This window comes from Narcine bancroftii, chromosome 13 (genome assembly GCF_036971445.1).
Source record: "Narcine bancroftii isolate sNarBan1 chromosome 13, sNarBan1.hap1, whole genome shotgun sequence".
In the NCBI taxonomy this organism is placed as follows: Eukaryota; Metazoa; Chordata; class Chondrichthyes; order Torpediniformes; family Narcinidae; genus Narcine; species Narcine bancroftii.
In genome coordinates, this window is record NC_091481.1 from 63,612,452 (window position 1) to 63,636,761 (window position 24,310).

At 49.4% G+C, this 24,310-nt stretch overlaps 1 protein-coding gene across 1 annotated transcript; it reads right to left on the reverse strand.

Moving 5' to 3' along the window:
• Positions 1–4,896: 4,896 nt before the first annotated feature.
• On the reverse strand, positions 4,897–20,929 carry LOC138748159 (sarcoplasmic reticulum histidine-rich calcium-binding protein-like). The gene is made up of 6 exons (XM_069907918.1): positions 19,686–20,929; positions 13,135–13,208; positions 11,508–11,576; positions 10,457–10,511; positions 9,404–9,440; positions 4,897–7,213 (listed from the first exon to the last, which is right to left on the reverse strand). The coding sequence occupies exons 1-6, from the start codon at positions 20,617–20,619 to the stop codon at positions 7,177–7,179; spliced, it is 1,206 nt and encodes a 401-aa protein (XP_069764019.1). The 5' UTR covers positions 20,620–20,929; the 3' UTR covers positions 4,897–7,176.
• Positions 20,930–24,310: the final 3,381 nt, after the last annotated feature.

A 24,310-nucleotide genomic window follows, 5' to 3' on the forward strand; every position in this document is an offset into this window, starting at 1 on the left:
TAGCCATGATATACACTATTTCTTTTTCACACATATACAGTGACTTTTTCTCCCCCCCCCCCCCACTCCTCCCAAGCCACCCCCCCACCCCCCCCCTCATCCATTTTAGGTATACAATCTAGGTTGCATTAAGCCAGTCAGACAATGTTGTCATTCAACAAAAATACACCAGAAATTCTACTGAGTCCAATCTTTTCTTTCCTTCTCCTTCCATCAATTTAGGTAATGTTTGTCCCCGGTAGGTTTTCGCTATTGTATTTAATGTAAGGCTCCTATACTTGTTCGAATATTTCAATATTATTTCTTAACCTATATGTTATTTTTTCTAATGGAATACATTTATTCATTTAAATTTAGTAGTTTCTTCCTTTTAATTTGGTTTTGCATTCCATTAATATTTAAAGTCATATAGTTCAGCGTAGCCCTTTTATATTTTGTTTATCTTCTCTTTCTGTTTTTCCATCATTACCTTTCCTCCTTTTCCATTTCTGTTTTCTTATTTTCAACTCTTTATAAGACAACATTCCTACAACATCCAACATTTTCCTTATTCTCCTATTTCTATCTTATTTATCCCCAATCTCCCCTTCCCCTCCTGAGTTGTCCTTTATCCCTTCGGCTCTGCCTTCTCAATGTGATCGACTCTCAGGACATTCTGGCTAACAAAATATATACCTTGGAACACTGAGCCTGCAAATATCATCTGATCAAAGCAACTCATCAGACAGTTAGTTGAAGGATTAGAAATAATTTCAGATTTATTGTCAGATCACGTACATTACATCACATACAGCCCTAAGATTCTTTTTCCCATGGGCCAGGTAGAATTTCTTCATGTAGTTTGGTATGACTTCGGAAACCCTGTCAAACTTCACCAGAGGTGCGGTGGAATGTGTGCTGACCAGCTGCATCACAGTCTGATCTGGGGACACCAATACCCCCGAACGTCAAGCCCTCCAAAAGGTAGTGGACACATCATAGCCACTATCGAGAACATCTACAGGGAACGCTGCCGACAGAGAGCAGGAGCGATCATCAAGGATCCAGCACACGCTCTGTTCTCACTGCTGCCATCAGGAAAGAGGTATTGGGGCCACAAGACTCGCACCCACCAGGTTCAGGAACAGCTGCTCCGCCTCCACCGTCAGACTCCTCAACAACAAACTCAATCAGGGACTCATTTAAGGACTCTCACTTTTGCACTATATTGTTGTATATCTCCCTCTCTGTTTACAGTTCTTTATTTGTTTATATGTGCACAGCTTTGTTTTTGCATAACCAAAAAGTGGTAATTCTGCTTGGCCTGCAGGAAAAAGAATCTCAGGGTTATATGTGATACCATTATACATACTCTGACAATAAATCTGAAATCTGAGAGAGGAGAGGAGGGAGGTCGAGGGGGGAAGGGGGAGAGGGTGTAGATCAGTTGGAGGGGGGAGGGTCGCTAGGAGGGGGCAGGGAGGGAGAACAAGGAGGAGGGAGGTGGAAGGGAGGGGGAATGGGAGAATGGGAGGTGGGAGGGAGGGTGGAAGGGAGCTAAGGAGGGAGGTGTGGGGAGGAAGGAGATTGGTGGGAGGTGAGGATGGAGGGAGGGGGTAGGGAGGGAGGGTGGAGGGGAGCTAGGGAGGGAGGGGTAGGAAGGGTGAGAGGTCAGTGGGAAGGAGCTGAGGAAGGAGGGACAGGGTGGGAGGGAAAAAGGAAGGGAAGGTGAGGGGGAAAGGAAGGGGAGGGGAGCTGGGGAGGGAGGGGAGGTGGGATGGGGTATGGAGGCAGTATGGAGGGGAGAGGAGGGAGATCAGTGGGAGGGAGGTGGGGATGAGGGAGATCGGTGGGAGGTGAGGAGGGAGCTGGAATGGGAGGGAAGGTGAAGGGGAGATGGGAAGGGGAGGGAGGTAGGAGGGGGTAGGGAGGGTGAGAGAAGGGTGGTCAGTGGGGAGGAGGGAGGTTGGTGGGAGGTGAGGAGGGAGGGAGGTGAGGAGCTGGGTCTCTGCATGTTCATCAGCCTGAGGAGGAGGGGGTGTCTGTCGCGCTGGCCCCTGCAGAGGTCAAGGGCTTGATATCCGACACTCTCAGCTCTATGAATAGCTGCCGTGGATTAATGTGGTGTTGAGTGGACAGAAGCTCTCTGATGACCAGCCCCCACACACAGGCTGAAAATAGTCCATGCCAACTCTCTCTCACCAACCTCCCTCTCTCTGATCATCTTCGTCCAGAACATTCTCTCCAGGAAGTCGCCACAGGCAAATCGACGTGCATTCAGTATGTCCCAAAGGCTTAGGAGCGCAATCCAACAGGGGGGAACGGAGGTGGCAACATCTGGAAACGACGAGGTCTCGCCTCCTCTCTCAGGGCATCTGGTGTGGAGACAGCACAGCAGTGCAGCGGGTAGTGAAGCTGCCTCCCAACTCCAGAGACTCAGGTTCAATCCTGACCTCACACCCTATCTGTGTGGAGTTGGCACGTTCTCCCCGTGACTATGTGGGTGGCTCCGGCCCCCTCCCACACCCGAAAGGCATGTGCGCTGCTGGCTAGAATGATATTGAACCTAGAAATCTACAGGACAGTACAAGCCCTTCGGCCCACAGCATTGTGCTGACCTAATGACCTTCTCTAACAACTGCCTCGGGTTTCCCTCCCTTCCATTTTTCCCAGTTTTACGTTCATCCCCCCCCCCACCCCCCATCCCGTACCACCTCGAACCGCATGATCCTGCAGGGGAGAGTGAGATCAGTGGAAAAGATCGCTGGGGGGGTCAACAACTCTCGATGCAGGCGAAAGGCAATAAACATAGTGAAGGACTCCACACAACCCTCACGTAAACTGTTCTCCCTTCTGCCATCTAGTAGGAGGTAACAGAACACTCGGGACCCTCACGTCCAGATTGGGCAACAGTTTCCACCCCCCCCCCCCCTCAAAGCCATCAGGCTCCTGAACTCCCAGAACATACATGGATAATGAACTGTATACATCTTAATATTTTAATGTCTTTCACTTCTATTCTAACATATTTATGTAAATATGCTCCGTGGTCCTGGAGGAGGGATGGACGATATCTCTGATAGTCTCTGGAAAAAGTCCTGTTGTACTTGCCTGTATCACCATTGCTGGCAGCACATTCCATGCACCTGCCACTCCCTCCCTGTGTGAAAAACATCTCTCTTGCATCCTCTTGTGCATCTTAACCCTCATGTCAGCCATATCGGCCCCTGGCCCTCCACACAATCGATGGCTCTCACCATTTTGTTCACCTCTATCAGGCCACCCCTAATCCTCCGTCGCTCCAAAGAGAAAAGACCAAGTTCACTTAATCTATCCTCATAAGGCATGCTCTCCAATCCAGGCAGCAAGTTTCTTCTGCACCCTCTCTATAGCGTCCACATCCTTTCTGACGTTGAGGTGACCAGAACCGAACACTATATTCCATGTGGGGTCTAACCAAGGTCTTGTACAGCTGTAATACTATCTTGCGGCTCTACTATTCATCCCACGGATAATGAAAACCAACACGCCACATGCCGCCTTAACCACACTATCAACCTATGGTGCAGCCTTGAACATCCTATGGACACGGACTCCAAGATCTCTCAGTTTTTCCACCCTGCTCAGAGCTTTCCTGCTAACGTGGTGGATGGCTGGAGTTAGGAGAGGGGATCGATTATAGAGCAATAGTGTGGACAGTAAGATTGATGGGATTGCTCTGAGCCAGCAGCGATTCAATAGGCTGAATGCCCTCCCTATTTCAGGGGTACAGGCCAGTGTTAATCCCTCAGTGAGCATCACCATCTCCCCTCCATGGACCATCCAGATCTCCCGCTGCTTGGGAAGTCAATTCACACACTGAAGGAGTGTTCTTCTGTGGGCCTGGTGCTCTCACTGTGGTCTCCTCTACATCGAAGAGACCGGGCATAGACTGGAAGCTCGCTTCGTTCAGCACCTCAACGCCATCCGCTGCAATAGTGTGGATTTCCCATTTCAATTCCCCATCCCATTCCCCTTGCTGACATGTCTGTCCATGGCCTCATGCACTGCTAGACTGAGACCACCTGCCAATTGGAGGAACAACCCCTCATCTTCCATCTGGGCTCCCTCCAACTGGATGGCATTAACATCAACTTCTCCGGTTTCCATTAAAACATCCCCCCCCCCCCCACCGACCCCCCCCTCCCCCATCTTCGTCCCCCTGTCTCCTTTCCTCTCTCTCTCTCATCCCCATTTCCTTTCCTCCCTCTCTCTTCCCCATCTCCTTTCCTCTCTCTCTCTCATCTCCATCTCCTTTCCTCCCTCTCTCTTCCCCATCTCCTTTCCTCTCTCTCTCTCTCTCATCTCCATCTCCTTTCCTCTCTCTCTCTCTCTTGCTCCTCTCCTTCCCCCACTCTCTCTCTCTACCCCCCTCTCTCTTCTCTGTCTCCTCTTTCTTCTTATCCTATGCATTGATCCCCTTTTGTATGATGGTCTGTTCCCCTCCTCCTGCCCTTTCTTTCCTTCTCCCCAGTCTTTTAATTAAGAGGTGCCTGCTTTTTGCTACTACCTTGAGGAAGGGCTCAGCCCCGAAACATTGGTCATATATCTTTACCTCCTACGGACGCTGCGAGACCAGCCGAGGTCCTCCGGCAATTCTGTGTTTTTACCACAATCGCAGCGTCTGCGGACTTTAGTGTTTCACACTGAAGGAGCCATCCCACCCAAGACACACTCTCTTCCCTCCTTCCATCAGTAGACTGTGAAAACACCCTCCAGGAGACTGTTTCTTCCCCGTAACCACAGTGCGATCACTCTGCCCTTGCTTGGTACAGGTAGAACTTCCCTTTCATTGGAACTTTATAAATTCTAGGAAGAAATAAAGCACGAGAGTCTGCAGACCCCGTGATTGAAGTCAGAACACGATGCTGGAGAAACTCAGCTGGTCAAACAGTGTCCTTTATGTAGCAAAGATAAAGATACAGAACCGACATTTCGGGCTTGAGCCCGTCATCGAGGTATGAACAAAATGTGGGCAGGCGTCCGAACCAAAACGGTGGTGGGGGGAGTGGCGGGTACGGGGGGAGAAGCGCGGTCCCACGGGCAGGAGGTTGTAGGTGGAGAGGGGAGGGCGGCTAAACGGGGTGGGGGGGGTGGAACGGCTCTGGGAATGGAGAAGGCAGGGGGCAAAGAGCTGGAGGAGTGAAGACAGAGGGGAAAGTGAAGGGAGGGAGAGCGGGCCAGCAGAGAAACCAGAGAAGTCGACGTTGACTCCATCTTGTTGGAGAGTGGCCAGGTGGAAAATCGAGCGCTGTTTCTCCAATTTACGGGTGGTCTCGGTGGGAAGAGTTTTGCTTTGCATGAACGTTAGGGATAATCTGTAGTCTGTTGGCAGAAGAACCCTTCTCACTCATGATAAATTTACATTTAAAAAGGGCATTTGATCATGACTGCAGTGTAGTGGGTGGAGCTTGCTGCACGCCTAAACCTGCTCCTATCCCTCAATGTCTCCACGTTGCTGGCTGGAAACACTGTGGTCCGGACCGGCGCTCTGGAACAAGCAAGAGTAATTCATCTTTCCTCAGAGGTGGGAGGGAGAAAGAAATAACTAACTCGGCAGAAGAGGGAGACCCCACCCCACCTCCACTTTAATAATGTACGGGGAGCAGCAGGCCACGCAGGGTGACGACGGAGTGTCTGCCCGCAGACCAGAGTAGCGGGCATCCTCAAAATCGGCACCAGTGTGGGACGGGAACAATCGAGAGGAGAACTTAGCCTTGCCGCTTTCAGGGGAGATTGTCTAGCAGCCAGAAGGTGGTGGGGAGGGGAAGGTGGTGGGGGGGGGGGCAGTGGGGAGGGGGAAGGAGAGGCATGGAGAGGGGAAGGGGGTGGTGGGGAGGGAAGGATGAGACGGTGGGGAGGGGAAGTGGGCAAAGTGGAGGGGGAAGAAGGGCGGTGGGGAGGGGAAGGAGGGAGGTGGGGCGGGGAAAGGGGGCAGTGGAGAGGGGAAGGGGCGTAGGGGAAGGGAAAGGGGTTATGGAGGGTAAGGTAGAGGTGGGGAGGGGAAGGAGGTCAATTGAAGGGGAAGGGGCGTAGGGGAAGGGAAAGGGGTTATGGAGGGTAAGGTGGAGGTGGGGAGGGGAAGGAGGTCAATTGAAGGGGAAAGGGGCAGTGGGGAGGGGAAGGGAAGTGTGTGGAAGGACGAGGACAATGGAAGGGGGGACGATGGGTCAGGAGGCATGGGAGAGACAGGGAGGAGCGATGGTGAGGAGAGCAGGGGATTGTGGGAGGGCTGAGCAAATTCTCAAAGGTTTGGTGTTCGGGGTTGCAGCGGTGAGTTCTACCCTCTGCAGGTTTTGCCAGGAGTTCCAGGTTGGGGTGGAACAGGTGTTGGAGGTGAGCAGGTCCAGCTCCCGCAGAGATGTGGCCTAGGAGTGGGGCCTTGTGTCACCACATGGCATCTCTCCAAGGTCAAGGGAGAGCTCTTCAGCCGCCCAGACGTTTAAGACTTTCCAGGGAGACTTTGGATTCATCACCCGGAAAAGCCAGGTGGCAGAGAGTGGCCAGGGATCAGGTGTGAAAGTGGGCCCCACTCTGCCTGTCCTTCCCCAAGGCATTGGTGGGGTGAATGGGTATGGTTGGGGGGGGGGTGGAGGGCAGCATTTTGGAAAGGAGCCCACCATGACTGGCTGCAAGGAGGGGCGCTCAGGACCAATGGCTGGCGTAGCAGCTAGCTCATCGCTTTTACAGCGCCAGCGATCAGGACCTGTGTTCGAATCCTGCACTGTCTGTAAGGAGTTTGTGTGTTCCTCCTCGTGACTGCGTGGGTTTTCCCCAGGGGCTCCGGTTTCCTACCACCCTTTGAAACGTATCATGCTTGTAGGTCAATTGGATATAATTGGGTGGCGGGGGGGAGGGATCTTGGGCCTGTACATCTACATTTAAATTGAATATTTAATGGTTTGGCCTCTCAATCAGTGAGAAAGGGGGAAAGGAAGAGGTGGGAAAGAGGAGCAAGAGGGGAGGGCAGTCGGTGAATGAAGGGTGGGAAGAGAAATAGGGAGGGGTGAGAGGGAAGTCATAGGCCGTGCAAAGGATCCTGGGTAACCAAAAATGGGTTCCACCGTGGAAATTCGTAGGAGCCAGGGAACATCAGAATTCACACTGTGCTGCCTTTGCCTCCCGTCTCCCTGGTAACCTGTTGATGCTCCGAGATGTCTAATGCTCTGGCTGGTCAAAGATGTTTGCAATGGATCTGAAAGAGAGAAGATCGTGAGGCAGAGACCCTGGTGGGTGGGTGGGTGGAGAAGGGAGGCGCAGGGCCCTCTGGGGGAGGGATCAGAATCAGAGCTACCTAGGGGCAGATGGTCCTCATCCCCTCACACATGAATCCCACCCCCCTCAACACGTCACCCGCTCCCCACCACGACATCAACACGTGAATCGTGCGGTCACCACGTCTGAGCCAATGAGCAGGAGGGCATCTGTAAATGTTTTGGACCTCCACCCCTGCTTCAGAGAGTGCGAGGCAGCTGTAGAGTTCAGCTCTGCACCCTCCCCCTTGGGCAGGAGGATCTGCCCTGTCCACGAAGCAGCTTTTGGGTGCTCATCTTCAGGTGCCTATACCTGATGGTAGCAAAGCATGCCCTGGGTGGGGGTCCTTGAGGGCAGAGAGGCTGCTTTCCTAAGGCATAACTCTCCCTCATAACTGCGTATTCCCTGTGCTCCAAGAGGAACAGGCTTGGCTGCTCCTCCTCTGCTTAGAACCCTGGCAACATCCTGGAGACGCTAAAATCTGGAGCAAAACACACTCCACTGGAGGACCCCAGCAGGCCCATAGGCAAGAAAGAGTCATTGACTTTTTTTTGGGCCACAACCCAGCGACCTCCATGACGTTTGTACCTTCTCCCCCATCCGCGTGGGTTTCCTCCGGGTGCTCCGCTTTCCTCTCACCTTCCAAAAACTTACGGGGTGAGGTGGGGTGTAGGTTGACTGGGTGCAATTGGGTGGCATGGGCCTGTTACCGTGCTGTGGGTCTAAATTGTTAAAATTAATAAATAAACCCAGGTTCAAATTCAGTGATGTCTGCAAGGAGTTTGTACATTTTCCCCGTATCCTCTGGTTTCTTCCCACGTTCCAAGGACTAGTAGATTAATTGGCCACTAGAGTGTATTTGGGCAGTACAGACCCGTTAACCAGAAGGGCTTGTCATTGCATTGTATCTCCAAACTTAAACATTAAGTTCCTCTGTACTCTCTGTGTCCTTCTGTGGTTTCCCTGCACAGGGATCCATCTGTGGCCAAACAAATGTTTTACCAAGTTGTTATTGTGACATTCCTGGCCCTGTATTCCAGGCACATATCCCCTCTGTCTGCCACTTCAAAGAACAGAGGCATCAAGCAAAGACCTAACCCACCCCCCCCCCCCAATTTGAGAAAGAGAAACGGGTGTGATGACCCATGGGAACAGCGGGGGGGGGGGCTCTGCAGTCGAAGAAATGCGCAGGCAGCAGTGGTTGGCGACTCAAGGTGAGAAACCCATGCAGGGTGCAAGGCTGCTGGAGACCGTGGTCGGGGGACTCACACCGGGCCGTGGCCCGTGGAGACTGGCCAAAAGGGTACCAGGATGTGAGAGGGCGCCAAAAGGTTCTTCATTGTGTCGGAGGTTCGGATCTGGAGCTCGGGCTGCCTACGGATTGGACTGGAGCCTGTGCGGCTGCAGGGACTGCGGGAGTTCTGAAGGCAAATCCACAGACACCCGATTACTCTAATGGGACTCTCTTTGGCTCCTCTGACTGTACGCAGCGCCTCAGGCAATTTTTACCGATGGTGAATCTGTCTGCCTTACGTCAGACGCAAAGATATTCTGGATAATCCTGCCTTGCCTTTGTTACATGACAATAAAATGAATCTTGAAGCTGAAAACCTGTTCGTGCTGCAAATCTGGTACAAAGACAGGGATAGCAGGTTAAAATTGCGGCAAAGCTGGCAGCATCCATGAAGAGAGGAAAGGGCTGACATGTCAGGGCAACCTTGAGAAGCATGGCTTCCTTTCCTCCCACCCCAGCTGTTGTTCGACCTGCTGAGCATCACCAGCATCTCCTGCCCGGAACCAAAAGCCGGAATCAGATGAACAGCTCCTCGGTGTTCCGCCGCTCGGTGGGGTTCCCGGTTTAGGCTCAACCTAACCTTTCCACCTGCGACCCACAACTCTTAACCCTGACTCAGACCTTTAGGCCCGAAATATAGGGATGCTGTGCGACCAGCTGAGTTCCTCCAGCATTTACTGTGACCTGGCATTTCAGGGGTGGGAGAGAGTTTGGAAGAAATTTCTAGAACCTTAGATGCCAGCAGCTGATTTTAACATGGGGACACTGGGTGGACTGTTATCCTTGAAAGTAACTAAGAAAATTGCCTGTGCTTTTTAAAAAGAATGTTTTACTTACTGATATATTGTTGACGAGAATTCGTCTAGGTAGCTCCCTGGATGGAAGAAAGAGACGAAGGTTTAGTCATGGAGGCTAATGCAATCCAATATCACCGAGAGGTCGTATCTAATTTCCATAATCAGTCCCACTCTTCCGTCCTGGCTCCTTCTGCCCCCACAGGATTCCCCTTGCCCTCACCGATCACCCCAACAGCCTCCGTATCTGACACGTTTCCATCACTCACAACATGATCCCACTACTGGACACATCCTTTCCTCCCCCCCACTACTTCGTCCTGTGCAGGGACCACTCCCTCCGTGGCTCCCTCGTCCGCTCATCCCTTCCCACCAGTCGCCCCCCTTGGCACCTTGCCCTGCGGCCACAGGAGGCACCACACGCAGGCCCTCACCACCATTCGGGGCCCCAAACAGGCCTTCCAGGTGAAGCAACATTTCACTTGCGTACCCACGGGAATCATCAACTGCATTCCGGTGCTCCTGTTGTGGTCTGCTCTACATCGGAGGGACTGTGGTGCGGACTGGGAGGTCGCTTCACCAATCACTTTTGCTCTGTCGGCATCAGTGAGAGGGATCACCAACCATTTCAATTCTGTGCCCCACTCCCGCGTTGACGTGTCCATCCATGGCCTCCTGCACTGTTAAACCAAGGCCAGCCATAAATTGGAGGAGCCACACCAAATTTTCCATCTGGGTCCTCTCCAACCGGACGGCGTTAATGCCGACCTCTCCGGTTTCTGCTAACGTGCTCCCCGCTCTCCCCCATCCCCTTTCCTCCAGTTCTCCACCCCCTTTCACTCTCTATTCACAGAGCTATACCCCCTCCCCTTGTTTGCTGGTGTGCCCTCCCTCCCTTATCCACCTCCTGCCTGTGGGACCGTGCTCCTCCCCCTGCCTCTCTCCCCCCAGCATTTTGTTGGGGCGCCTGCCTACATTTTGCTCACACCTCAATGAAGGGGTGAAGCCCAAAACGTCGGTTCTGTATCTGTATGATGCACACTGTTTGACCTGCTGAGTTTCTCCAGCCTTGCGTTTTTACATCCTGTTCCCTTACCTGGTTTGCAAACTGTTTCACATATTACAGGGCATACGTAGCAGAATTGACAGTACTGTGGGGAGAGAAAAGGAAATCAGTGATTATTATCCTGGTGAGCTACCAATGGTGGGCTACCTGGTGATGGCCAATGGTGGGCTACCAGATGATCCCCACCCTGTTGGCCGCCCATGACTTCGCTACAAAGACATAATCAAGCGCGATCTCCAGTCATTCCATGTCAACCAAACTGACTGGGAGGGCCTCGCCAAAAAAAAATCACAGCGCATGTTGTTCTGTGATTCGTAGTGGCACATCGCAATATGCCAACAACTACAAGAAGTTCTGTGAGAGCAGAAGAGCTACAAGGCACTGTGTTCATCTTCACTCGTGAAGGGATGGACCGTGATGATGGCCAATGTTAACAGTGGAGAATCTCTCTCTCTCTGTAGAGTGGGCCCAGTTGTGCTTGTCATTCCAACAATGGTCAAAATCAAAGTACTGAGTATAGGAGCTGGGATGTTAATGTTGAATAAGACATTGGCAGGGTCAAATTTGAAGCATTGTGTGCCTTTCTGGTCACCGAACCACAGGAAAGGTATCAATAAGATTAAAGAGTGCAGAAGTGTGATGATACACCACTAGCCCACTTCAGGGGGCGACCTGCATTCCTGCAGGAAGAGCACTGGAGGACAGACCACACCTAGCTGGCTATCAATCAGCCAACCTGAATGGACCAAACCCCACCCGGTCGACTGCCAATCACCCTCCGGGATATAAGCCAGATCCGGCCCTTCGAGGCCAGTCTCAGAGCTTGCGACAGCATTCCTCACAGCCAGCTCTGTGGAAGTTTATGTCGAATAAAGCTTGTAGAGCAGACTTTTTTGCTTTGTGTGTTTGCTTCTGTTCGATAGCACACCACAAGAGGAGATTTACAAGGATAACGCCAGGACTTCAGGAACGGAGTTACAGGAAAGGTGAAACAGGTTAGGACTTTACTCCCTGGAGCGTAGAAGAATGAGGGGAGATTTTTTTTTAAGGTGTACAAAATTACGAGAGATACACATCTTACCTTGCAGTCTTCACAGTGCTCTCTGTTGTCTCCCTCTTCACAGGGGCAGTGATCACATTTGTCACAGTGCTGTGGGAAGAGGAGAGAGAGGAGGCATTCAGCTCCAGAGCAAAGAAGGGGGTCAGCTGGGGAGAGGGGGAGATCGGGGGAGGGGGGAGCTGACATTTTACAGTGGCCCTGCTGTCGTGATGTTGCACATGTTACGAGGGTTGTTATTGTTGATAGTGAGATGATTTACTAACAGAGGTGGGCATTAATTGGCTGCAGCCGACCAGGTTCTTTGTGAACCGGTGATAGCACGCTAACGGTGCCAGCGATTCAGTTTCGCATCCTCCGCTGTCTGTAAGGGAGTTTGCACACTCGCCACATGACCGTGGGTTTCCCCCGGGTGCTCCGGTTCCTCCCGCCAGCTGAATATTCACGGGGTTAGTAGGTCACACGGGCGCCTTTGGTTCGTGAGCCGGGAGGGTCTGTTTCCGTGTCGTATCTCTTAAATTAAAATTAAATTTTCAAAAGTTAAAATTCAATTAAATTCCAGACAAACCACAAAAAAGGCAGTCACTGGATACAGATGTCAAGTCACAAGGTGAAGTTGCGCTTGTGTGATCTCTCCAGAAGACGCGGCGATGGGGTTGGACTGTATCACATTGACAAATCGAGTCTCCATCTCTATTTCCTTCAGTCTAACCACAGGAGAGGGGGCAAGAATCAGGACAGAAAGGATGGGTGGAATCTGAACTATCCATTGGTGGTCAGGAAGGTTAACAGAGTGAAGCACGAAAGTCCGCAGATGCTGTGATTGTAGTTTAAAAACACACAGGAACTCAGCCCGTCCCGCAGCGCCCAAAGGAGGTAAAGATACATTACCGGTGTTTCAGGCCTGAGGCCACTGGCGTCACTTGGGGGGGTGTGGACTGCACCAGGTGATACCATCAGAGGGATTGATGCCAAAATGACTCTCTTTATAATTTTTTGTGCAGTTTTTTAGCAGAAATTTATTATTTTTTATAAAAATTTCCCTATCGTTCGTTCTAACAACAAAAACATTTTCCCTAAGCCCAGCTGACGTGTATCAATACACCTACAAGGCTAAAACTCGATAATCATTTACTTTCTGAGCCTTCTAATATGCTCTGGTCAAAGTGCCCCCCACCCCCAATCAGCACCACTGCCAGCCCCCCCAGCTCGGCACCGTCACCCCCATTCCCCACCCCTCTCAGCGATGCCACCCCCAACCCTACCCCCCAGACATGCAAGGAACACTCACCTATTTATTCTACGCTCGGTACACTCGGTCCATGGGTTGGGGGGGGTGGGTGACACCACGAGTTTACCCAAGTGAGCCCTTCTGAGGGGCTCAGACTGAAACGTCAGTAATGTATCTCTACCTCCTGCGAGATTGGCTGAGTTCCTCCAGTGTTTAATGTGTGTTTTGATTAGAATGATTCCCCCTGAAATGTGCATCTAAGGGTTAGGTTTTCAGCACAATTTGGGGTTTCCCGCTGATGCCAAGAGTTTAGCGCCAGTCAGAATCAGTCGGGTTCTGCACGTCCCTGCGCGTCAGAACGCCCAGTGTTTGTGTCTCCCTCTGAGGGAGGAATCGGCTTGCCACGGGACCGTGTCTCACCTCGCAGAAGACGCAGTAGCTGCAGAGACTGCCATCCTTGTATTCCTCATCCTCCTCCTCCTCGCCTTCTCCACCTGCCAGAGGGCACAGGATTAAAAGTTCACATACCACCCTGAGATTCTCTCTCCTGTGGGCCAGGCAGAATTACCACTCAGAGGTAGTGCAAAAATATTAGCACTCAAGAAAAGAAAGAGAGAACTAAAATGTGCAACGCAAAAATTAAATATTCAATAAAGTTAAGAGGAGGAAAGATTAAAACAAGAGGACATGAGTTAAGAATTAAAGGGCAGAGGTTTAGAGGTAACATGAGGGGGAACTTCTTTACTCAGAGAGTGGTAGACGTGTGGAATGAGCTTCCGGGAGAAATAGTGGCGGCGGAGTCAATTGTATTATTTAAGAAAAGGTTGGACAGGTATATGGATGAGAAGAAGATGGAGGGTTATGGGCATTGTGCAGGGAGGTGGGACTAGAGAGGGGTGTTTGGTTTGGTGCGGACTAGAAGGGCCTAATGGCCTGTTTCCGTGCTGTAAATTGTTATGTTATTATTATTATAATAAATAATGCAAAGTAAGATCCTTAAATGAGTCCCTGATTGAGTTTGTCGTTGATGGCGGAGGGGGAGCAGCTGTTCCTGAACCTGGTGGTACGAGTCCTGTGGCATCTACATCTCTTTCCTGATGGCAGAAGCGAGAACAGAGTTTGCGCCGGGTGGGGTGGATCCTTGACGATCGCTGCTGCTCTCCGACAGCAGCGTTCCCTGTAGATGTTCTTGATGGTGGGGAGGGTTTTACCTGTGATGTCCTGGGCTGTGTCCACTATGCTTTGTAGGGCTTTGTGTTCAGGGGTATTGGTGTCCCCCGTACCAGAATGTGATGCAGCCGGTCAGCACACTTTCCTCTGTGCATCTGTGGAGGTTTGCCAAGGTTTCCCGCGTCATACCTAACCTCTGCAAACTCCTGGGAAAGAAGAGGCGCTGACAATGGATTGAAGTGGAAGGCATTCATATCTTCACTGGGACTCCCCACAGCAGCATCTTTACCAGACCTCTCAGAACACCCCTCCCCCTCTGGCCCCCATCTTCTCGTGGATTAGACAGTCTCTGGTCTCGCCAGCGAGGCTGCGATCGAACTGAATCGAAGGAAATCGACCGAACCAATGGCAGCACCCAACCTGGAAACCGCCAACATTAGCAAAGGCCCAAATCACGGTTGGCGTAGCAGTTAGCGCAACGCTGTCACAGCGCCAGCAATCGGGTCCAGCTGTCTAATCCCAAGATGTCTGTAAGGAGTTCTCCCCATGTTTGTGTGGGTTATCCCCAGGAGGGGGGCTCTGGTTTCCTCCCACCGTTCAAAAAACATACAGGGGTTATAAGTCAATTGGGTTTAAATGGGCAGTACTGGCTCGTGGGCCAAAAGTTACCGTGGTGTATGTCTAAAGAAAAAGTCAAGGGATGTTTTATGGATAATGAGCTATGTTTATCGCGCCATGACATCAGCATGAATGACCTAATGAACATTATGAATCAGGGTACATTTACCTGTGGGAGTGAACAATAACCTCTGTCATCACGTTGGAAAGTGCAGAAGTATTGTACATATCACATGCTGGAGAGGTGGATTCACTGGATGACTGAACATTGAACTGATATATAAATACCAATCTCCAGAACCCGTCCAACAGCAGCTGTCAGTGTTGCTAATTTGCTTTCAAATATCAGGATCGGGACCGGTGTTCGAATCCTGCGCTCTCTGTGAGGCATTTGTACTTTCTCCCCGTGCCTGTGTGGGTTTTCCCCGGGGACTCTGGTTTCCTTCCACTGTTCAAAAACATTCCGGGGGTTGTAGGCTAATGGGGTATAAATTGGGTGGCACGGACTGATGAGCTGAAACACCGTGCTGTGTGTCTAAAATGAAATAAATGTTTAAACGTTACATTTAAAAAAATGTAAATTTAATCAAAATCTCCAATGATAAATGGCCAATGTGAGACCATGGTGGGGGGGTGGGGGGTGGGGGGTGCGGAGCTCTGGTGAAGATGCTATTGTGGGGAAGTCCCAGTGGCTTTAACCCTCTGCTCCACGTCAGCGCCTCTACTTACTCAGGAGTTTGCGGAGGTTCAGTATGACCCCGGAAACCTTAGCAAACTCTTACAGATGTGTTGGGCAGCAGGGTTAGCGCGAGGCAGTTACAGTGCCAGCGGCCGAGGTTTGAATCCGGCATTGCCGGTAAGGAGTTTGTACGCTCTCCCCGTGTCTGCATGGGCTTCGGTTTCCTCCCACCCTTCAAAACGTGCCGGGGGGGGCGGTTGTAGATTAATTGGGTGTAATTGTGGGCCGGAAAGGCCTGTTACTGTGCTGTGTGTCTAAAAAGAATTTAAGTACTCTCAGGTTTTACACTCAACACCCCCACCCCCCCACTTCCATTCCCCTCAATGAGGTCCTTCCTCAGCCTCTCCATCTTCTCCCTGTCATTCACACACTCCAGTCTCGGCAACGTCCCCTTGGATCCTCTCGGCACTATTTCCAGTGGTGAAGACAGGACCCGTCAGAGTTTCAATGGGAACAGGTTGCACGCTTGAAGAGCTGAAACCTCCAGGGGAAGGGATTTTTGGCCAGACTGATCTATGAGCAGAACGGTTTCACGCCCCCCCCCGCCCCCCCAAATTCTGACCACATTTTAGTTCATCCAAAAATGCATGGAAATTCTCAATGAAACCCGTTCAGTCCTGTGCATGAGAGCTTCCGAGTGACAATACTGCGAATAGATTCCTCCACTGAATCCACTTTGCCAAGCCATGCATCTTCTTGAGATCATCTCTCATCGACATTCAAGTTCAGGCCCAATCTCTTCTTGGAAGTCTTCCCTCCTTTTCAATCCTGGTCCTCAATTCAGACCTCCCTTCATGTGCTATCTCAGGCCCTGTTTAATCGCAGCATCATTCGAATCCTTGTGCTGTCTGTGAGGAGTTTGTACATCCTCCCCGTGTCTGTGTGGGTTTCCTCCGGGGCTCTGGTTTCCTCCCACCCTTCAAAACATACCAGGGGTTGTAGGATAATTGGGGTACAGTACTCAGAATTCAGTCAATCGGGAACCTCCAGCAATTGGCAAAAAAAGCTCTCAGAAAAGAAATAGGTAAATAAACAGAGGTTTAAAATTGAGAGGCACTTCACCATCAGTTCACCAATCATGTAAACACGCAATCTCAAACAACCGGAAAAATTCACATACAGCATCTACCAATCTCCATAGGTGCCAGATACCAAGAGCTTTACAGTATTTGGTTGGCATGGGCTTGTGGGGCCTGTCACCATGTTGCATGTCACAATTTAAAAGTTAAATTTAATATTTTCGACCCACTCTGGGAGAGGGCTAAGGGAGATCAGTTTCACGAGGCTTTCTATTTCCACGTCGGAATTAGGAGCACGGGTTTCATTGTTTCTATCTCACTTGCCACATTTCATGGAACAGTACAGCACAGAAAACTGGGCCTTTGACCCTTCTAGTCTGTGGTGAAATATTGCCTCTGCCTAGCCCCACTGACCTGCCCCCAGTCCATAGCCCTCAATACCCCTCCCATCCACGTGTCCACGTTTTTCTTAAATGTTAAAACTGAGCCCGCATTCACCACTTCAATTGGCAGCTCGTTCCACACCCCCATCCCCCCCCCCTAATTTTCCCCCTAAACTTTTTCCCTTTCACCTTTGTCTTCTCATTTGTTTCTCAGTGGAAAAAGCCTTCTTGCATTTACTCTGTCTGTCCCCCTCATAATTTTAATTATCAAATCTCACCTCATTTTTCTACATTTCAGGGACTAAAGTCCTAACCTGTTTAACCTTACCCTGTAACTCCATTCCTGAAGTCCCGACAACATCCGAGTGCATCGTCTCTGCGCTCTTTCAATCTTATTGATCCTATAGTTGATCAAAACTGCACACAATCCTCCAAATCTGGCCACACCATTGTCTTGTACAACTTTAAACTTTACCATAACATCCCAACTCCTGTATTCTGAAATAAAAAGGTCCCAAAGGTGGGAGGTAATAGGTGGATAAAGGAGAGAGGGGACACCAGCAAGCTATGGGGCTGGGGGGGGGGATGACTCTGTGAATGAAGAGAGAAGGGGGTGGAGAGCGGGGGGAAGGGATGGGAAAGGGAGGGAGAGTGGGCCCAGAGGGAAAATCAAGTGTTGTTCCTCCATTTTGTAACCTGGAGAGTCTTCTATTCTTCAGGTCTCCACCCCCTTCCCTCTCCATTCACAAATCCATCCCTCCTCCCCCCTGCTGGTGCGCCCTCCATCCCTTACCCACCTATTACCTCCTGCCTGTGGGACCAGAAGGTCGCCCAGCCTCATTATGAAGGCCAATATACCATCCTATCTACCTGTGATGTCATTCCAAACCCATTCTGCCTGTGTCTAGGGGAGACTGGGGCTGGGATATGCACTGAGGAAATACAGGCTGTCTGGAACAAAAAATATTTTCAGCGCTGAGACGAGAAGAGCTTTCTTCACTCCATGAGCATGGAATTCTCCATGTGAAGAAGGCAGAGTTGCTGAGTGTGCTTTAAGGTACAGGTCTCAAGGTTGTAAGATATTAAGAGAATCAAGGGGCCTATTTTGAGTCAGGTATCGAGCACAGGGAATTGTTAAAAAGTCACTGAACTCTGCTGCGATCTTGGATTTCAAACCTCACATGGTAACAAGGAGGTAATCAGGACTACGGTCGAACTAGGTCTCCAGCACTTTAACAGGACAGGCAAAGCAAATTCCTTCCTGAGGTTCCGGGAGCTGCTCCGTCTGGGGCAGGTGGAGGGGGATGCGGGACACTCAATATGGGGGTGGGGGGGGGGGAAGGGGAGAACGTCCGCAGGAGCTGTGATTGTGGTAAATGCTGGAGGAGCTCAGCTGGTCTCACAGCGTCCAGATCTATTACCGACGTTTCAGGCCTGAGCCCTTCTTCAAGGTGCAAGGAAAAAAAAGGCAGGCAGGCATCTTAATTCAGGACCAGGGATTAAGGTGGAAGGTGTTAAATTGGATAAGAGGGGAGGTGAGAATTGATTTTGGCTCCGTGAAATGAGACAGAGGGGAAAAGGTGGGGGGGGGGGGGGGGAGAGAGAGAGAGAGAGAGAGAGAGAGAGCACTAGAGGAAAGGAGAAAGGGGGACAAAAGGGGGGAGGGCGGTTGTTTTAACAGAAACCAGAGAAGTGGAATGTTAATACCATCTGGATGGAAGGTGCCCAGATGGAAGATGAGATGTTATTCCTCCAGTTTGTGGGAGGTCTCAGTCTGGCAGTAAATGGGACCATGGACAGACACGTCAGCTAGGTGGAATTGATATTTGTGGCCACTGGGAGATCCACGCTATTGCGGCGGTTGGAGCTGAGGTGGTCAACAAAGCGCCCACCCTGTCTCTCTGATATGATATAGGGATGTGAAATAGGGTAAAGGTTTAGTGCAGGGAAGTGACACTGAGGTAAATGATTAGCCATGGCTACCAGAACAGGCATGGGGGTGAATGGCCTACTCCAATGGGTCATGGGGCCGATGAGTTTGCGGAGAGCCAGCCAGAGCAAGGGTCCTAAGGCCATTCTCTCAGTCAATGGGTCGGGTGGGAGAGTCATCCTTCTCAAGGTGTAGCACCCATCCAGCACTCCCGGTGGAAGCCACGGTATTACGGCGCCAGCGACCCGGGTTTGAATCCACCACCGTCCGTGAGGAGCTTGTATGCTTATCGCACCGGGCGCTCTGATTTCCTCCCACCCTCCGAAATGTACGGGGTGGGAAGGTGAATTGCATGTAATTGGGAGGCATAGGCTCTGGAGCCCGGAATCGGTTTCTATCCTGTGGCAAATGAATAAAAAGAAACGATCCCCCGCCTCCAACGCTTCAAGTCCAAAATAAACCTCCCACAAGGTTTTCTCCTGGTGTGAGAAGACATTGAGGCCCAAGTGCTTGCTTTCAATATAGCCCAGAGACATTTTCGACCCCTTATTCCATCCTCAACCCCTTGGAAACCATCCACCTGCTGAGTCCACAACCAGTGTTGGGAACCAATCTGCCATCTCCCTGAACATTTTAAAGAGAATTCAACCTCCCTGGCAAAATCCAGCTCTCTGCACCTAACCAACGTGCAAGGAAAGAAATTGCACCATCGAAATTCGGTTTTTCTGCGGTATGCATAATTTTAAAAAAATAGTTTGCAATGATTTTTCAGCGAGAGAGGAGCAGGCAGATCAATTATTAGGTGGCATGAGTGTTTCAGTGTCCAGTGGACCAATTAAATGAGCTGACTTTACCACGGAGATTCTACCCCAGACTTCATCCAATTCAGTAGGTGTTACAGTGCCCACCATTCCACAAAGCCCCATGCAAAAGATGCCAAAAATACATTAGAGCCGTCACTCCTTTACGCTCCGTTGGTGTTGCTATGGTAACGGTTCTATTCTATTCCTTACGTGGAGCTTTCATAGGACAATGGCTTTGTAGGAAGAAACTGAGAAACAATCTCTTGTTCACTACACACATGCTCTGCTTTCATATTTACTCAGCATTACCTTCCTCCTCTTCCTTCTTGTCACCATCATCAACATCATCGTCATCATCATCGTCGTCATCATCAATGTCATCTTCTTTTCTAACTATTTGATCACTATCATCATCTTTGTCATCATCATCATCTTTGTCCTTTTTGTCATCATCATCATCATCCTCATCATCGTCAACATCCTTGTCATCATCGTCATTATCCTTGCCATCATTGTTGTCATCATCATCGTCATCGTCAACATCCTTGTCATCATCATCATCGTCATCGTTAGCATCCTTATCATCATCATCATTATCCTTGCCATCATTGTCATCATCATCATCATCGTCATCGTCATTATCCTTGCCATCATTGTCATCATCATCATCGTCAACATCCTTGTCATCATCATCATTATCCTTATCATCATCATCATTATCCTTGCCATCATTGTCATCATCATCATCATCATCATCATCCTCATCATCATCATCATCATCATCATCATCATCGTCATCGTCATTATCCTTGCCATCATTGTCATCATCATTATCGTCAACATCCTTGTCATCATTATCCTTGCCATCATTGTCATTGTCATCATCATCATCATCATCATCATCCTCATCATCGTCATTATCCTTGCCATCATTGTCATCCTCATCATCATCATCATCATCAACATCCTTGTCATCATCATCATTATCATCATCATCGTCAACATCATCCTTGTCCTTGTCATCGTCATCATCCTTATCCTTGTCAATGTCCTTGTCATCATCATCTTCATCACCGTCGTCCTTCCCTGCTCCTCCATCCTTTGAACCTCTGTGAGCTCTGTCATTGTTGTCGTCATCATCATCGGCTGCACCAGCCCCAGCCACCCCAGGGGTGATGTTGATGTGCATGGAACACACAAAGTTCAAGAGAAGGCAGAGAAGCCAAACCTTCGGAGAAGCCATGCTGGTGTTAAACTGTCTCAGCAAGTAAATCCACCAAGAAACAAAGGTGGGGGGGGGGAGGCGTGTGGAACACAAAAGAGGAAAGGATCAAGGAACAACAAACTTAGGGACGAAAGCTGCCCCAGATAACTGTCGACCACCCAATGGTCTGGGTGCTTGATCGATCACACCGGGTGGTGTGTGGCCTTGTAACACTTCCTATCCAACAGCAGAAGCAAATGAATCTCTTGCCGAGTCACGGGGCTTCTAATATAGCAGTCCTGATAAGGTTCTGGCATCATATTCCCTTACATGAGCCATAGATCATTCACAGAGGCTGCAGCCCCTCCGACGGGGCTTGTGCTGCTCAGCCACTGGCTGGATATTTAAAGACTTTTTTTTTAATGTTTCATTTGCCAAAATGGTCAGTGTCAGCCATTGGAGGCCTTCCACCCACCGCCTCCGCCCACCACCCCCCCCCCCACTCTCCCTGCCACTCCTGCCCTCCTCCCCACCGTCCAACCTCACAGCCTGTTCTAACAATAGCCAAGTTTGTGTGTCAGGGAAAGTTGGCCGTGAATCACTCTTGGACTTAACCACCCAGAACTGATTTCAGGTTGAAGCTGAGAATCACCACAGAGTAAAGTTAATCAGCCTGTTAGCAAGGAGGCAAAGCACAACTTTCCAAAAGTTTTAATAACACTTGCTGCTGATCTACTCGGTCAGTCGCCAAGTGGTGATTCCCATTTCACTGTCACAGTTGGAGACTGGTGGATGTTCGACCTAACCTCGGCCCTACTTTTAGCAAGGCTGCCTTCTCTACAATCATGATCCAGCTGCCTCCCACTTTGGTGCCTGATCAATCCTGAATTTTAAATTAAATTTTTTAATTTAGATGTACAGCTCAGTCACAGGCCCTTTGGCCCATGCCGCCCAAATACGCCCGATTGACTTACAACCCCTGAACGGTGGGTGGAATCCAGGGCAGCTGGGGAAAACTCATGCAGGCCCAGGGAGGACGTGCACACTCCCTATGGAGAGCGCCAGATTTGAACCCCGGCCCCCAGTTGCTGGCACCACAACAGCGTCACGTTAAGTGTGCCGCCCCTAGGGAAGAGATTCTTTAACCAATTGCCGACTGTTACTTCGGTACCTGCCAAATTCGGTCTGCCACAAAAGGGGAAAATGTGCACTCCATCCTTCAACACAACCCATTCCGTGACCAGCCACCATTTAAGAGGCACCTTGAACAGGATTTAAAAAGTTCCTGAGATGGGAGGTTTCACAGTGAGCCAGAGAACTGGTGGCAGGAGAGGAGAAGATATACTGCCCACAGGAGCCAGATCTCTGAGGCTTGTCAGCTTGGTAAGTGAGAGGGACAAGAACCTAGAGGCACTCAATGAGAAATAAAGCCACCCCCCCACCCCAAGGAAACAATGTATTCGATTTGAAGGAAGAGAGTTCTTCGTCACACTGGATTTTTTGACTCAACATGACAACGGCAATTCAACGATAAATAAACCAACGAATAATCAACTCTAAAATTCACCCTTTCATGAGCTCCAGCAGCAAACTGCGCGCCCAATGTGTTGGGCTTTATATTTTTGTGCGGCGTGCAGAGTTCTAAGCTGACGGCTTCTTATTGACGAGGAATTGCTGGGACATCGAAACTTGATCCGAGGCATTCGTGGGCCAAAACAGTGCTGAGATTCCAACAGCCTGACACCAGCCTCCTGTGATTGGACGGCACTACAGGCCTGATGATTCATCATCCCAGGGTTTCTCTTGCTGTTTCGCCCACTGACTACTGATTTTCCTGCCAAGGTTAAAGTTCAGAAAAATGAGTGAAGGTGCAAAAGAATTCCATTCATCCTCACCTGACTGATCGATTCAAGGGTTGGAAAGAGAGTTTTTGGCCTTCAGAAATCAAAGTATTGAGCCCAGGAGTTGGGATGTGCTAAAGTTGTGTAAGACATCGGAGAGGCCAAATTTGGAGTCTTGTGTGCATTTCTGGTCACCGAACTACAGGAAAGGTATCAACAAGGTAGAAAGAGCGTCGAGAAGATTTACTGCCCAATTTTGGATTTCTGAGCTATGAACTTTGTTGTTGAAATGTGAAAAGACAGGTGACTGCCCTAATCGGATTGAAGTCTCTTAAAAACACTTCTTTATCACAAGAAAAAGGAACAGAAAGCAGGCCATTTGGCACATCGAGTCTGCTCCCTGGGCTAAACTGTTCTCGCATCTAGTTCCAAGTTCCAGCCTCGTCCCCATATCCCACAGTACCCTGACTAATTAGATACCTATTAATTTCCCCAATGATCGGGCCTCCACAGCTGCACATGGCCACGAATTCCAGAAATCCACGACCCTCTGGCTAAGGAAATTTCTCCTCATCTCTGTTGTAAATTGGTACTTTTTAAAGACTCTGCCCTCTTGTCCTGGAATCACCCAACAGGGGAAACATCTTATTTACATCTACTCTGTCCAATCCATTCATTATTTAAAAGTTTCTATGAGATCCTCTCTCATTCTTCTATTTTTAAATAGAAGAGCCACTAAACGTTCCTGATATGTTAGCCTTCTCATTCCTGGAATCATTCTGTAAACCTCCTCTGTACCTTCTCCAACCTTGATACATCCTTTCTAAGATATGGGGCCCAAAACTGCACACAGTTCTCCAAATGAGTGCCCCATAGAGTCTCATCATCTCTTTATTCTTATCCACAATCCCCTTTGAAACGAATGCCAACATAGGTTATCTTGCACAAGGACCACCAGGCTCCTTTGTACGTCTGAGGTTTGAATTTTCTCCCCATCCAAATAATAATCCGACCGTTTATTTCCTCAACCAAAATGCACGACCGTACATTTCTCAATTTTATATCTCATCTGCCATTTCTTCGCCCACTCTCCTAAGCTGTCCCAGTCTCTGCAAGTTTCAACTTCTTCTACCCTTCGTACTCCACCACCTATCTTGGTGTCATCTGCAAACCATTTAATCCACAATCTAAATCATCAATATACATTGTAAGAAGAAGCGGACCCAACACTGGCCCCTGTGGTCACTCATACCTCTCGCTATTCAAAAACCGACAAATAATTTAATAATTATACATAGACTGAAGATTTGGAGTCAGGTTATAAATCCTATCCTTAACTAATCATTTGTTTTAACCTACTATTTTAGATGCAGGTTTTCAAGAATGGAATCTTTCTGGAATTAGAAGTTTTAAGGAATTTTTTTATACAACGAAATTTCATGCCTCTCTTCAACAATCGATGATCAAATTTAATCCACTTTTTCAGGTATTATCAAATTCAACATTTTGTTCATTCCAAGCTTTCAACATTTCCAAATTTTTGAATTACATTTTGCTCGCAAAGGTATAATATCTGCCCTCTATTATAAATTATTGACCACGAAAACAATTCCGCTAATTGGGATTAAAACTGAACGGGAGAAAGCTCTTAATATCTCTTTTTCAGACCAAGATTGATTAGGCTCATTACTGTGTGCAAGGATCAGTCCAATTTAGTACAAAGAGGTGCACTGAATGCATTTGTCCCAAGTTAAACTCACTCAAATTTATCCCGATATCAACTCACTCTGTGGTAAATTTTACGACACCTCTTCAGTATACACGTTTTGGTCTTTCCCTAAATTGTAAAAATATTGGACTGATATTTTTAGAACTTTTTCGACCATTTT